The sequence below is a fragment of the Rhinopithecus bieti genome, unplaced genomic scaffold, assembly GCF_001698545.2.
Source record: "Rhinopithecus bieti isolate Rb0 unplaced genomic scaffold, ASM169854v2 scaffold_51345, whole genome shotgun sequence".
Taxonomy (NCBI): domain Eukaryota; kingdom Metazoa; phylum Chordata; class Mammalia; order Primates; family Cercopithecidae; genus Rhinopithecus; species Rhinopithecus bieti.
The window spans coordinates 1,230,915-1,245,469 of record NW_016820792.1 but is presented as its reverse complement, the minus strand read 5'-3'; the positions used below and the strand labels follow the sequence as shown (position 1 = coordinate 1,245,469).

The 14,555-nt window shown below is 40.3% G+C and overlaps 1 protein-coding gene across 1 annotated transcript in view; it reads right to left on the bottom strand.

Annotated features, from left to right (window-relative positions):
• The window catches only part of NAA35 (N-alpha-acetyltransferase 35, NatC auxiliary subunit), an 88,620-nt gene that overhangs the window by 25,805 nt on the left and 48,260 nt on the right, over positions 1–14,555 (bottom strand). Inside the window, 1 exon segment of the mRNA XM_017859914.1 lies at positions 1,411–1,589. Within this exon segment, the coding sequence (XP_017715403.1) occupies positions 1,411–1,589 (179 nt within the window).

Genomic DNA, 14,555 nt, shown 5'->3' with positions numbered 1-14,555 from the left:
AAAAAAAAAAAAAAAAAATATATATATATATATATATAAATTATACATATATATACATACATATATTTATAAACACACACACACACTTAAATACATATGTTTATGTATACCAGCATACATATACACATTTATATGTTTTGAAGACAGAATCCAGAGTTCAATCCCCACTCTTAAAACTAAGGTGAGGCCAAGTGCACTGGCCCATGCCTATAATTCTGGCACTTTGGGAGGCCAAGATGGAAGGACTGCTTGAGTTCAAGAGTTCGAGACCAGCCTGGGCCACATGGTGAGACCTTGTCTCCACAATAAATAAAAATTTAAAAATTGACTGGGTGCAGTGACTCACACCTGTAATCCTAGCACTTTGGGAGGCTGAAGCAGGTGGATCGCTTGAGCTCAGGAGTCAGAGACCAGCCTGGGCAAAATGGTGAAACCCTATCTCTACCAAAAATACAAAAAATCAGCCATGCATGGTGGCAGGGGCTTGCAGTCCCAGCTACTTGGGAGGCTGACGTAGAATGACAGCTTGAGTCTGGGAGGTGGAGGCTGCAGGGAGCCGAGATCACACAACTGCATTCCAGCCTGGGCAACAGAGGGAAACCCCATCTCAAAAAATAATAATAATAAAATAAAATTTAGCCAGGTCTAGTGGCATGTGTCTCTCCCAGCTACTTGGGAGGTTGAAGTGGGAGGATCACCTGACCTCAAGAGTTCAAGGTTGGTAGAGCACGGTAGCTCTCACCTGCATACCCAGCATTTTGGGAGGCAGAAGTGGGAGGACTGCTTAAACTCAGGAGTTCAAGACCAGCCTGGGTAACATAATGAGACCCCATCTCTACAAAAATAATGATTAAACTAAAATACTGTTGGGCGTGGTGGCACACGCCTGTGGTCTCAGCTTCTTGGGAGGCTGAGAAGCAGAAGGATCGCTTGAGCCAAGAAGGTCAAGGCTGTAGTGAGCTGAGATCGTGCCACTGCACTGTCACCTAGGTGACAGATCAAGGCCTCCATCTCCACAAAAAAAAAAAAAAAAAAAAAAAAAAGAGTTCAAGTTTGCTTTGAGCCAAGATCACACCACTGCCCTCCAGCCTAGACAAGAGAGTGAGACCCTGTCTCAAAAGAAATCTTGGATGAATTATCTAACCTTTCAATGTCAGCTTCTTAATCTCTAAAATAGTGTAAAAGCTTTTGAGGATTAAATAGAATGTATGTATGTATAATATTTGTGAACCACTTAATCCTCTAGCTATCACAGAAAATAGACAGAGTAGTATTTATCCTTGGTCAGTTGTCTATAAAGTGATCACCTATTCTGTTGTTAAACCAAAGATACCACATAAATATGTACAATTATTATGTATCACTTTTTTTAAATGGAAGTTATATTCTGGAACAGAGATTTGTACTTACCAGGATACAATGTAAATTTGTTAAATTCACAACCTCACAGACAGTTTTTATTCTATCTATTAATCTTGCAAAATAGTTGACCATTTCTTCTCTTTTAATTATTTTTGCATATCGAGGGAAGGTAGGTGGAAGTAGCCTCTGGTTCACAAGGGGTTCAAAACCCATCATAATTGGATGATCTAAAAGAAAAAATGAAAGTAAAATTTTCAAGGTTTCTCTGAATTTTAAACTGCAAATGTTATTAAATATAAAATGCCAGTTTAAAAGCTTTTCAAACAAATTTTAACCACAAAATCCTCTAAACAGATTTTATAGTTTAGAATACATCTATATATATACATTTTTAAAAAACTAAATAAGTAGATTTAATAACCTAAAACTGTACTTCCTACCTACATGGTGGTGATAGTGGTGAGGGAGGTGAGTTTCTATGTCAAAATGAACTCGAAGAAAAAACTCTGAGGAAAAAATAGGGTCAGTATATTCTTTCAAAACAGAGGAAATGATACATTAACCATGAAATTGTGAAGAAAGGTAAAATGGGAACACAAATAATGTAGGCTTCTCTTCCCCTCAATTACTAAACAGTAGAATCCATTCAAACTTAGCTATACAATAATCCTAAATAGCAGAGCAAGGCAGCATAGCCCTCAGCCCTTAGCCCTCAATGAGTCCGAAATGCATTTGGTACGAGATGTAATTACAGAAATCCACAATGCTTTAAAGACAGTATTGTAAGACACCTAAGGGTGAGTTCCTCTTTCTTCTCTGTCCACTGGTGATCTCACTTTTCACACTAGTGCATAGCTTCAAACTAAGTCTTTCTCAACTTGACATCTAAAATGAGGGAGTATATCGCTAAAATGACACATGAATAAGAATTTTTTATTCAAAGCTCTCCTGCTGGTCTACAAACAGACCACAACCTAAGAAAACATATGGTTTCACATGCCAATGAAAGATAAAATTAAAGCTGAAAAGCTGTTGTTATTAAGAATTAAAAGCAAGACTGACAACCATATTATAACGCCCCTGAGATATACACCATAATTGTTCTTTAGGACCATGCAAATAAAGATGTTCCCAGGGTTCTTGGTCTTTTTCCTCTTCTCTGTATTTTCTCCCTAGGTAATTGGTTGATGTTACTTATCCTAATATAAATTCCGATTTAAATGATGATTCCAGACTGAAATCTTTAGCCCACAATCCTTCTTAGTTCCAAACCTATGGCTTATAACTGCATAAGGAACATTTCCACCTTGGTATGCCATATCATCTCAAAAGGCAAATGTCCAAAAACTATCTTTGTTTTTCCCCTAACACTGCTTTTCCTCTTACAGGCCCCCTTTCTCAGTAAAATGACCCACTATCCTTACAATTGCTTAAGCCAGAAGCCTTGTCTCTTCTCATTGCCTCACCTATGCCTAGTAAGTTTTACAGATTCTAATTCCTAATGTACACTCGATCTGTCCCTCCTTTTCCCTCTTACTGCTACTGTAACAGCCTAACTGCACTGATTGCTCCTTCATTCAATTAATCCTATATGCTGCCACCTCAACTGTTTCATCTAAAACACAGTCTCATTTCATTCTCCAAATCCAAAAACTTTGTTGACTCCCTATTATATACAGTACAGATTCTTTGGTAGAACATTGGAAGGTGCTTTCCAATTTTGCTCTCCCTATAAAGAAAAAAAAAAAAAAAAAAAACTGCACTCCATGAAAAACTACACACTGTCAGATTGATTCCATGGGAAGGCTATTCCATAAATCTATAAAATTGTAGCAAGTACCAAACATGCAATTTCCTATCCCTATCCTGGCAGAAATCATTGACTTCCTTTCCCCTTCTTTATGGAAAAAAAAAAAAAACTTTGCTACATTTAACAACTATTTCCTTTTTTTTTTTTTTTTTTTTTTTTGAGAACGGAGTCCTTGCTCTGGCCAGGCTTGGAGTGCATGCCCGGAATTCAGCTCACTGCCCAAGCCTCCGCCTCCCGGGTTCAACGCCATTCCTCCCTGGCCCTCCAGCTCCCGAGTAGCTGGGACCACAGGCGCCCGCCTCGTCCGCCGAAAGCCTAGTTTTTTGTTATTTTTTAGTAAAAGAACGGGGTTTCACCGTGTTAAGCCAGGATGGTCTCGATCTTCCTGAACCCTCAATGAATCTCCCGTCCGGCCTCCCCAAAGTGCTGGGATTACAGGCTTGAGCCACCGCGCCCGGCCTACAACTTATTTCAACATTCCATTACTTCATATAAATGTGTGTTGTTTAAAAGTTTACATTTGAACTGCTATAACATGTGTTTGAATGATTTTAGCATTCTTTTTTTGTTTTTCCCCCCTGAAATGGAGTCTCGTTCTATTGCCCAAGCTGGAGTGTAGTGGCAAGACCAAGCAATTCTCCTGCCTCAGCCTCCCAAGTAGCTGGGATTACAGGTGTCCACCACCACGCCCAGCTAAATTTTGTATTTTTAGTAGAGATGGGGTTTCAACATATTGGCCAGGTTGGTCTTGAACTCCTGACCTCAAGTAATCGGCCTGCCTCAGCCTCCCAAAGTGCTGGGATTACAGGCGTGAGCCACCACCCCCGGTCACATTCATTTTTATTTGTTTTATATCTGTATGAGAGTCATGGTTTTAACCTTTTTCTGAAAATGATCTCTGAACACTCCCTTCTCCTTAAGCACTGTAAACTATAAGCATGCACAGTGACTCACAAATTTCATGCTCTTTTATGCCTCTTTACTTTTTACGCAAACTATTTTCTCTACCTGTAAAACCCTATCCCCTATGATTAGGCTGGTAGTTTTGAAACAGCTTGAATGTCTTCTCTTCCTCAACTCTCCCCAGAACTTTCTATATATACTACTGCACTGTCTATATGGAGTTATGTCATTTTCCCCTCTCTCTGAGCTGTTCTGAAAGCAGGAACTGGCTTAATTTCTCAAATACCTAAATACCCAGCTCATATGTTTGCTCAGAAACAAGATATTCAGCATGCTCAAAATAAAATGAAAGGCTGTTTCTACTATAATACAACAGTTTGAAAACTTCATAGAGAACTAAAGTAAAAGTAGTAATACCAATGCTATAAAAAGTTTCTTCACCATACCAACACAAATATATTTTGGGTTTTAATAAATGCATGGAATTCAGATACTTCAATAGTATATCACCCTTATTTTCCCTGAAAGCATTCTAACATGCATCTAAAATTATTATTCAGGAATATTCTTTTATTCTTAATCCACACATTTTTAGAGGCCTATGTCACAAGTAGAAAATTAAGTGGATAATAGCCACTCATGAAAATCTGTATTACCATGGAAAGTAAACAATAATGGGAAATGGACAACCAATACTATATTGTGTACTACATTCACTTCTATACAAACTAAAAAGTACAAAATAAAACAATATTAACTCCTGAAACTAACTCAGCTATCCTGCATACTACAATAGGGTGTTTGAGCAGCATACCTAATCTCTTCATACGAGATGCCAGTAGCACTCGCTTTACTGTGAAAACCAAATATGCATCCAGACATTGCCAAATGTCCCCGGGAGGCCCCAGTTGAGAAACACTGGTCTACACAAATACAACAAGCAATCATAATTCAGTGTGGATACACCGAGGATTTAATAATCCATTGAAAAATTAGAGGAACGATTTCCTAGAAAAGTTTTGAGTTATTCAAAGGACAAAGTATTAGTCAGGACAAGGTCTTCCAAGCATGTAAAAGGTCTACAGTGGGGGTCCCCACCCCAGGTCTAGTAGCGGTTTGTAGCCTATTGGAAACCAGGCTGCATAGCAGGAGGTGAGCAGCGGGCAAGCAAGCAAAGCTGTATCTGTACTTACAGCCGCTCCCCATCACTCCCATTACTGCCTGAGCTCCACTTCTTGTCAGATCAGCGGCGGCATTAGATTCTCATAGGAGCGCAAATTCTATTGTGAGGTACGAAAATGAGGGATCTTGGTTGCACAATTCTTATGAGAACCCAATGTTTGATGATCTGTCACTGTCTCCCATCACCACCAAAGGGGACCGTCTACTTGCAGGAAAACAAGCTCAGGGCTCCCATTGTGTCTACATTATAGTGAGCTGTGTATTTCATTATATATTACAATGTAATAATAGAAATAAAGTGCACAATAAATGTAATGCACTTGAATCAACCAGAAACCATCCTCCTCCCACCCCTGTTGATGGAAAAATTGTCTTCCACAAAACCAGTCCCTGGTGACAAAAGGTTGGGTGGGGCCACTGGCCTACAGGACACAGAATATGGCTTTTCTTTTTTCCTTAAGGAGTTGCAATTTTCCAACTCCTAACTTCTCTAAACTCAGGAAGTAAAAATAGAAGCCTATAAATAGACTGGAAACAAAGCTTCTACGATAAATTTAGAAGTTAACTACATACTCCTCTCCATTCTCCACATATATTTAAACTTTTTCTCCTCTACACTTTTGGTCCATGTTAACGATTAAAGGAGTTGCTAATGGCTATTTTTAAGTGTCAGCTGTTGTTGAATCTCTTGCATAAGAATTTAGTAACCATCCTATACCAGACAGCATAAGTTGCTTGACTACAAAAGAGGGTAAGAACTGAGTTACAATAAAAGATCAAACCAGTTATTCAGGATGTAGACTACAGCTGAGCAGGAGAGGGGCTAAAAGGTAGCCAGGAGACTGCATTTGGTTTCAAGGCAGTAGAAATTATAAAAAGTTAAAAGAAGCTTTATCAAACTCAGTATCTTCCCAGAATAAACTGTTTTAACATTTTCCCACTGTACTTCATACCTCTACCACACTATTTCAGGTTGTCTTATATGGAAATAACCTGAACAGGCTCTAATGCCCCTTACTAAATGAGCTCAGAAAGAAACACAATTCATGGCACTTCCTGCCTAGCATATGCTCACTAGTTTTCCTGAACTGAACTGGATACAAATTAGACAACATAATTTTCAGAGCTTCCTTCTTATTTCACAAGTCTATAGACATATAAAAATTATCTTGGTTTTCCTGTTAAAACACTTCATAAATAAAATGCTAAGCCAGGCACAGTGGCTCATGCCCGTAATCCTAGCCCACTGGGATGCTGAGACAGGAGGATTGCTTGAGGCCATGAGTTCAAGACCAACCTGGCCAAAACAGCCAGACCCCATCTCAAAAAATTAAAAAATTAAAAATAAGTAAAATGCTAAAAGTCACTCAGTACAAGAGGGCCAAATAAGATTATCTTCCCTTCAACTTGCGCTCTCTTAAAATAATAAAGTATAACGGATATTTTCAAAACATTATGATACACAGGTTTAAACTGTGAAGGTACTAAAATTCCTGTTAGGTCACTGGTCTTATTAATAACAGAAAAGTACTACCAACAGCACACGGTCATTACATAATAATTTTTTCTTTTTTAAATGCTGATGTATAACAGTTGTATGTATTTTTGTGGTATATGTGGTATTTTGATACATGTACACAATGTATAATAATAAAATCAGGGTAATTAGGATATCTGTCACTTCAAACACTTCTCTCTTCTTTGTACTGGTAACATTCCAATTCTCTGCTAGCTGTTCTGAAATATACAACAAAATAATAACTATAGTCTCCCTTCTACACTATCAAAAAGTAGAACATATTCCATCTATCTAACTGTACTTTTGTACCCATTAACCAACTTCTCTTCACCTTCCCCTTCCCCCTTGATAAAAGATTTATGGTAACAAGTACTTTGGTTTTACTGAGCAAATTAAGTTATTCTAAAAGTAAATTAGATGTCAAAATTAAAGATCTGGAAATGTATTAGTCTAGAGACTATATAATTTATTCGACCTATCTTTCATGAGTTACATAGGCAATTTATAGTCAGGTTTATTAAAATAATGAGTTTTGGCTGCCCTTAAGTTAGAAGGAATTCTGGAAAACAAAATAAAAGCTGCTGAGCTGGCCGGGCGCTCAAGCCTGTAATCCCAGCAGTTTGGGAGGCCGAGACGGGTGGATCACAAGGTCAGGAGATCGAGACCATCCTGGCTAACACAGTGAAACCCCGTCTCTACTAAAAAATACAAAAAAAAAAAAAACTAGCACCCCGTCTCTACTAAAAAATACAAAAAAAAAAAAACTAGCCGGGTGAGGTGGCGGGCACCTGTAGTCCCAGCTACTTGGGAGGCTGAGGCAGGAGAATGGCGTAAACCCGGGAGGCGGAGCTTGTAGTGAGCTGAGATCCGGCCACTGCACTCCAGCCTGGGCCACAGAGCGAGACTCCGTCTCAAAAAAAAAAACAAAAAAACAACAAAAAAAAGCTGCTGAGCTTCGGTCATGTTATTCTGCACTTCTTGGCTACTTTATTTCCTTCTACAAAAAGTTGTAAAATTGTACTAAGCCAGACACACACAAGTATTGTATAATATCACTTGTATGAGGGACCTAGAACAGTCAAATTCAGAGAGAGAAGTATAATAATGGCCATGAGGGTTTGTGGGGAGGAGGGAACTGGGAGTTCATGTTGAAAGGGTAGAGTTCCAGTTTGGGAACATAAAAAACTTCTGGAGATAGTGGTGATAGTTGCACAGCAATGTGGATGCACTTAATGTTAGTGATACTTAAAATGGTTAAAATGGTAAGCTTTATGTTGTATTTAACCAAAATGTTACAAAATAGTATTAAATCACAACTGTTAAACTCAAGGCATGGCCTCAATAAATATCATACCCTAGTCATTGGTGAGAGTAACCTAGGGTGTAACATCATACAAATCTACATATCTGACACTTTTTAGTGTATATTCTTGAACAGGTAATAGATGCAAAGGGTTTTCTGAAAATCTAATTCTTACCACTGAGTTTAAGGGAAAAAAAGCTGCCCACTTGTGATCCCCAGTTTATCTCTTGAGAAATAATCACTACTACAAGTTTCTTCCATGTGTGGAAGAAACTTCCTTTTTCTAATTTTATTGAGGCATAATTCACATACAATACAAACATCAAATGTACAGTTCAATGGTCTGAAAAATATGTACAACCATATAACTACCACAATCAACAAAAAGAATGTTTTACCACCCCAAAAGGTTTTTTTGTGCAATTTCCCAGTCTATCACTCCAATGCTCAGCAACCAAGGTACTTCTTCCTGTCCCTACAGATTAGCCTTTCCTAGCCGGATGCTGTGGCTCACACCTGTAATCACAGCAGTTTGGGAGGCCAAGGTGGGTGGATCACTTGAGGTCTGGAGTTCAAGACCAGCCTGGACAACAGGGTGAAGCCCCGTCTCTACTAAAAACACAAAAATTAGCCAGGCGTGGTGGTGTACGCCTGTAATCCCAGCTACCCAGGAGGCTGAGGTGGGAGAATCATTTGAACCTGGCAGGCAAAGGCTGCAGTAAGCTTAGATTGTGCCACTGCACCCCAGCCTGGGTGACAAGAGTGAGACTCGGTCTCAAAAAAAGATTAGCCCTTTCCTACTTTTAAACAAACAAAACAATCAGACAATTTGTACTCATTTATATCTGACTTCTTTGGCTCAACATAGTGTTTCCAAGACTTACCCATTATGTTGCATGTATCAGTATTTCATTCCATTATATTTCATTGTGTAGATATATCATAAATTGTCCATTCACATATCAAAAGCACCAACATATTATTGATCTATTTTGCTTTGAGGTGAACTTTTTTTCTTTTGAAACAATCTCAAAAGTTCCAAGCACAGTTAATAGTAAACCACCCTCAGGTATGTTCAGTGTTATTCCTACAAAGGCATACTCTTACATAACCACAATACAGCCATCAGAATTAGAAAACTAACACAGGGCTGGGCATGGCGGCTCACACCTGTAATCCCAGTAATTTGGGAGGCTGAGGCGGGCGGATCATGAGGTCAGGAGAGCGAGACCATCCTGACTAACATGGTGAAACCCTGCCTCTACTAAAAAAATACAAAAAATTAGCCAGGTGTGGTGGCGGGCGTCTGTAGTCCCAGCTACTCTGGAGGCTGAGGTGGGAGAATGGTGTGAACCCGGGAGGCAGAGCTTGCAGTGAGCCAAGATTGCACCACTGCACTCCAGCCTGGGCAACACAGCGAGACTCCATCTCAAAAAAAAAAAGAAAACTAACACTGAGCAACTACTATCACCCAATCCTCATACCTCATTCAAGTTTCACAAACTTCTTCACAACCATGTCAGTTGCACTTAATTTCACTGCCTCTTAATCTCCTTCAGTCTGACACCGTTCTTCAGTCTTTTCTTGACTTCCATGACACTGACATCTTTGAAGACTAACAGACCAATAATTCTGTATACTGCCTTCCAATGTGGATCTGTCTTGTTTCCTCATGATCAGATTCATACTATGAATCTTTGGAACATTACAGAATTAATGTTATATCTTCATTGCACGCTATCAGCAAAATGAGGATCTTACTACTGGTGATGTGAACGTTAATCACTTGATTAAGGTGGTATCCAACAGGCCTCTTCATTGTAGTTACTCCCTTTCCTTTTGAAATTAATAAATATTTGGGGGTTGGATGGACACTCATATAAATATTCTCATCAGACTGTCCATTTCATTTCTTTACATCAGGGTAGAATAATGGCTTTATCTTTTTTTCATAAGTTATGATCTGTCAGAATTATTTACTTTGATGCTTAAGTCTTTGCTAATTTTGACCACGTGAGATCCCCTTCGAGTTGTTTTCTGTGTCCAACTGATACGTTCCTATTATTTTTATTTTTTATTTATTTATTTTTTTGTGACAGAGTCTCACTCTGTCGCCCAGGCTGGAGTACAGTGGCGCAATCTCGGCTCACTGCAAGCTCCGCCTCCCAGGTTCACGCCATTCTCCTGCCTCAGCCTCCTGAGTAGCTGGGACTACAGGCGCCCGCCACCACGCCCGGCTAATTTTTTGTAGTTTTAGTAGAGACGGGATTTCACAGGGTTAGCCAGGATGGTCTCGATCTCCTGACCACGTGATCCGTCCGCCTCGGCCTCCCAAAGTGCTGGGATCACAGCTGTGAGCCACTGTGACGGGCCCATCCACCTCTTTTAGAAGGACACTTACGGTATTTGGGTACAGCCAGAAAATCCATGATCACCCCCTTATCACAAGACCCTTAACAATCACATTTATAAAGATCTCTTTCCCAAATAAATATTTACAGGTTCTGAGAAGTAGAAATAGGACCTTGATAGCTTTGGGACCACCATCATTCAGTCCACTACAATCTCCTATCACTGACATGTTAGGCCACCATAACCTCCACTCCATTTGGCACTCCTCTAGAGATGCTCTCCTCACCTCATCTGAGCTCTGATACCCCAAAACAGGCCACCTTTCTGCACATAAGCTTTTCATCAATCTGCTTAGGCTGCAATTTCCCACATGGGGCCACCTTTCTACTCTTCTCTTCCTGCTTAGGCTTTGACATCTCATGCCATCCTGTCCTCCTGGACAGCCTCTTCTCCCCACTTATGATCTGACACCTATACCTGGGCAACCTTCCACAAGGACACCCTTTTCAACATGCTTAGGCTCTGAAACCCTGCACCTGGTCTCCCCCATGCACAGATCCCCTCATTACCTGGCTTGGTCACTGATAGCCCTGCACACAACCACCTCCATGAATTTACCTCAGGTTTCACCACCCTACTCCGCCAGGCCTCATTAACATGAGCCTACCCTGCCTGGACTCCCATACCCCATGCCTCTCTCTACTCCCTGACTTTACACTCCAAAACCCTGTACTAGGCTGCCTTCCCATAGACACACCCTCCTCATCCTACTTAGGCTCCTGACATACAGTGCCAGGTTGTTCCCACATGGTCCCCTTCTCGATCCTGCTTAGGCTCAGGCACCCGAAGCTCAGCTACACTCCCGTGGAGATATCCTTCTATAAGAAGCAGTGATTCCAGTTAGGCTACCCATTCAACCCATTCATGGTGATGCTCTCAAGGTACCTTGAACTGTCCCAAACTCCTGCTCTAGGTCTCTCTCTTTGCAGATGCCCTCCCCATTCCACTACCATTCTGCATGGACACTTCCTTACTCCTCACAGACTTTGATGGCCCATGCTAGGCCTCGCCCTGCTAAAAGGACTCTCCACCTACCCACATGGTTACAACAACTTATGTCAGGCTACTCCTCTCTCCCATGTGGACACCATCCTCATCCCTAAGGCAGGCTCCAAAGTCTTGCTCTAGTGCACATGCCCATTGTGCTCAGGCCCACCTCATGGCATTAGGAGTGAATTTTTTCAAGAAGAGAAGGAAAGAAGAGCAACAATCAGAACTTAGTTTTGTTATCACTAAATTGGAAATACATGGTTCCCTTTATCTTTCATTAAGATCATTCATTCTTTGCTGTATTTTCTGATAACTGAGAAGTCTTTTATTAATTTTGTATCTACAACTTTATTAATATACCTAAAGCTCTATTCCTTCAGAAAGGTATCTGTTAATCTTACCAATAATAAACAATGATGATGCTAAAGACCTCCCTTTACCTTCCTTTGGCCATTGCTATGGTTTGGATGTGTTTTCGTCCCCACCAAAATTCATGAAGTTTAACTGCCAGTACAACAGTGTTGGGAGATGGGGCCTAACAGGAGATGTCTGAGTAAAGTGGGCAGATATCTCCTAAACAGATTAATGCCTTTCACTCTCGTGAGACTGGATTAGTTCTCACAGGTACGGATTGGTTCCTACGATAGTGTATTGTTAAAAGGAGGTTCTTTCTGTTTGGTTCCTCTTTCCACGTGTCTGCTTTAAACTTCTTTGCCATGTTTTGACCCAGTGCATGGTCTCATCAGAAGCTGAGCGTGTACCATGAATCTTGAACTTCCCAGGCTGCAGAATCATGAGCTAAGTAAACCTCTTTCAAAATAAATCACCCAGTCTCAGGTACTCTGTTACAGCAACACAAAATGAACTACAACAAGCATCAAACTATAGTCTTATCTCTATCACCATTTGTTCCTTCTACATGTTGAAATATACCTATCTTTATATTACAGATGATTTCTCAGCTTTAACCAGTCTCTCTGGATCCCTGCATATAAAAGAAAGTTAGTCTTCCCCATTACTTCCTGACTTTGGTTAATTACTTTTATATCGTCAAGATTCTTGACACTTCTGTTACATTACATTTAGTAAAATCAATTTCCACCGTTTTAACCACAGTTATACAATGAAACAATCAATGCTCAATGTCTGTCGTACCACAGCTTTTCCATTTATGTCTCAGTAGGCTGAATTTCGTTCCTGATTTCAGTCTTTCTCCTCCAGGGAAAAGGTTTTAGAAAATATTCCAAGTTCTTGCTAGTTTAAAATATTTGTACGAGTGTCAGTTGAAGACCTTTGGAATGGGTGTAAAAGTTTTATATCACAGTTCTTTTTTTTTTTTTTTAAGAGTCGCACTCTGTTGCCCAGGCTGAAGTACAATGCTGCGATCTCAGCTCATCATAACCTCTGCCTCCCGGGTTCAAGTGGTACTCCTGCCTCAGCCTCCCGAGCAGCTGGGACTTTAGGCGCCCACCTGGGCCCAGCTAATTTTTCTACTTTTATTAGAGACAGGATTTCACCATGTTGGTCAGCCTGGTCTCAAACTCCTGACCTTGTGATCCGCCCGCCTTGGCCTCCCAAAGTGCTGGGATTACAGGTGCGAGCCACTGCACCCAGCAGGTCACAGTTCTTTACTTGAGGACTTTGAAGATATTGTTATGCTACTTTCTGTGTTGATGTTGATGTGAAGAACCATGAAGCCAATATAAGTTGCTTTAGAGCTTAAGTAATTTACTAGGCTCTATTTTACTATTAATAATTCTTTATCAATTTATCCTGGAACACATTATTCTCTTTCAATGCACACTCACGGATTTAATTCTAGTTTCTTCTAGAAATGTCTAACTTTTTTTCTGTTCCATTATATGGTTCACATCTTAAGGGACACCAATTATATGTATACTGAGTCTTCTTTTGCTATTACTTTCTCATCATACTTCAAATCTCCTTTGCTCACTTTTGTTTCACTTAGTTTTTTCCTCAATCCTGACCTCTACGTCCTTTTTTTTTTTTTTGAGACCGAGTTTCACTCTTGCTGCCCAGCCTGGAGTGCAATGGCATGATCTCGGCTCACTGCAACCTCCGCCTCCCAGGTTCAAGCGATTCTCCTGACTCAGCCTCCCAAGTAGCTGGGACTACAGGCATGCACCACCACAGCTAATTTTGCATTTTTAGTAGAGACAGGGGTTTCTCCATGTTGGTCAGGCTGGTCTTGAACTCCCGACCTCAGGTGATCTGCCTGCCTCGGCCTCCCAAACTGCTGGGATTACAGGCCTGAGCCATAGTGCCTGGCCCTCCAAGTCCTTCATGGCTTTTCAGCAATGTCTAGAATGCTTTTGCTATTTTCAATGAGATCTCTCAGGATTTTTCTCTTCTACTGCTTTCCTGAACTCTGCCTGGTCACTTTTACTACCTTTCTGTTATTCATTATTTCTTCCTTTAGTCTTAGTATTTTTGCTTTCTGCTCTTGTTCTACAGAGGTCATTTTAAAATAAATTCTTTCAATTTTTGTACAAAAGTGTTTCTGAGCAGTGTTTTTCATCTGCTTTCTTGATTTGTGCTATTTTCTTGGGATATTTGTGTATAAATACTATGCAGTTTCTTTTTTGATTATGATATCACTGAAGGAGTGCTTCTTGAACCAGTTTTTTGAGTAAGGTGTTAGAATAGCACTCTAGACTAGCAGGAGGCCTGACTTTCCTTAAGCCACATGTTATGTGCGTATGTGCATGTGTTTCTTTTACTGACACAAAGATTACCAGTTAACCAGACTACTAAAACATCAACAGCATCTCCTCTGTCTTGCAGCAGAAACAAAGACATTTTCTGGCACAGCCCCACCTCCTTTGCCTCTCCCAAGGTATTATTCACATAGTTTAACACAGTCAGCTTGTGTACTCCACACCTGTGATTATTCCAAGAGAATCCCTAGTTTTGTCCCTTCAAGTTATGTCAACTTCTTCTGAGACCAGGCTGACCAACATGGTGAAATCCTGTCTCCTTTGCAGGTCTACTTATGTTTACACCATGAAAATCTAAGCATCCATTCTCAATGTTCTCCCTCTCCTGGGTCCCAT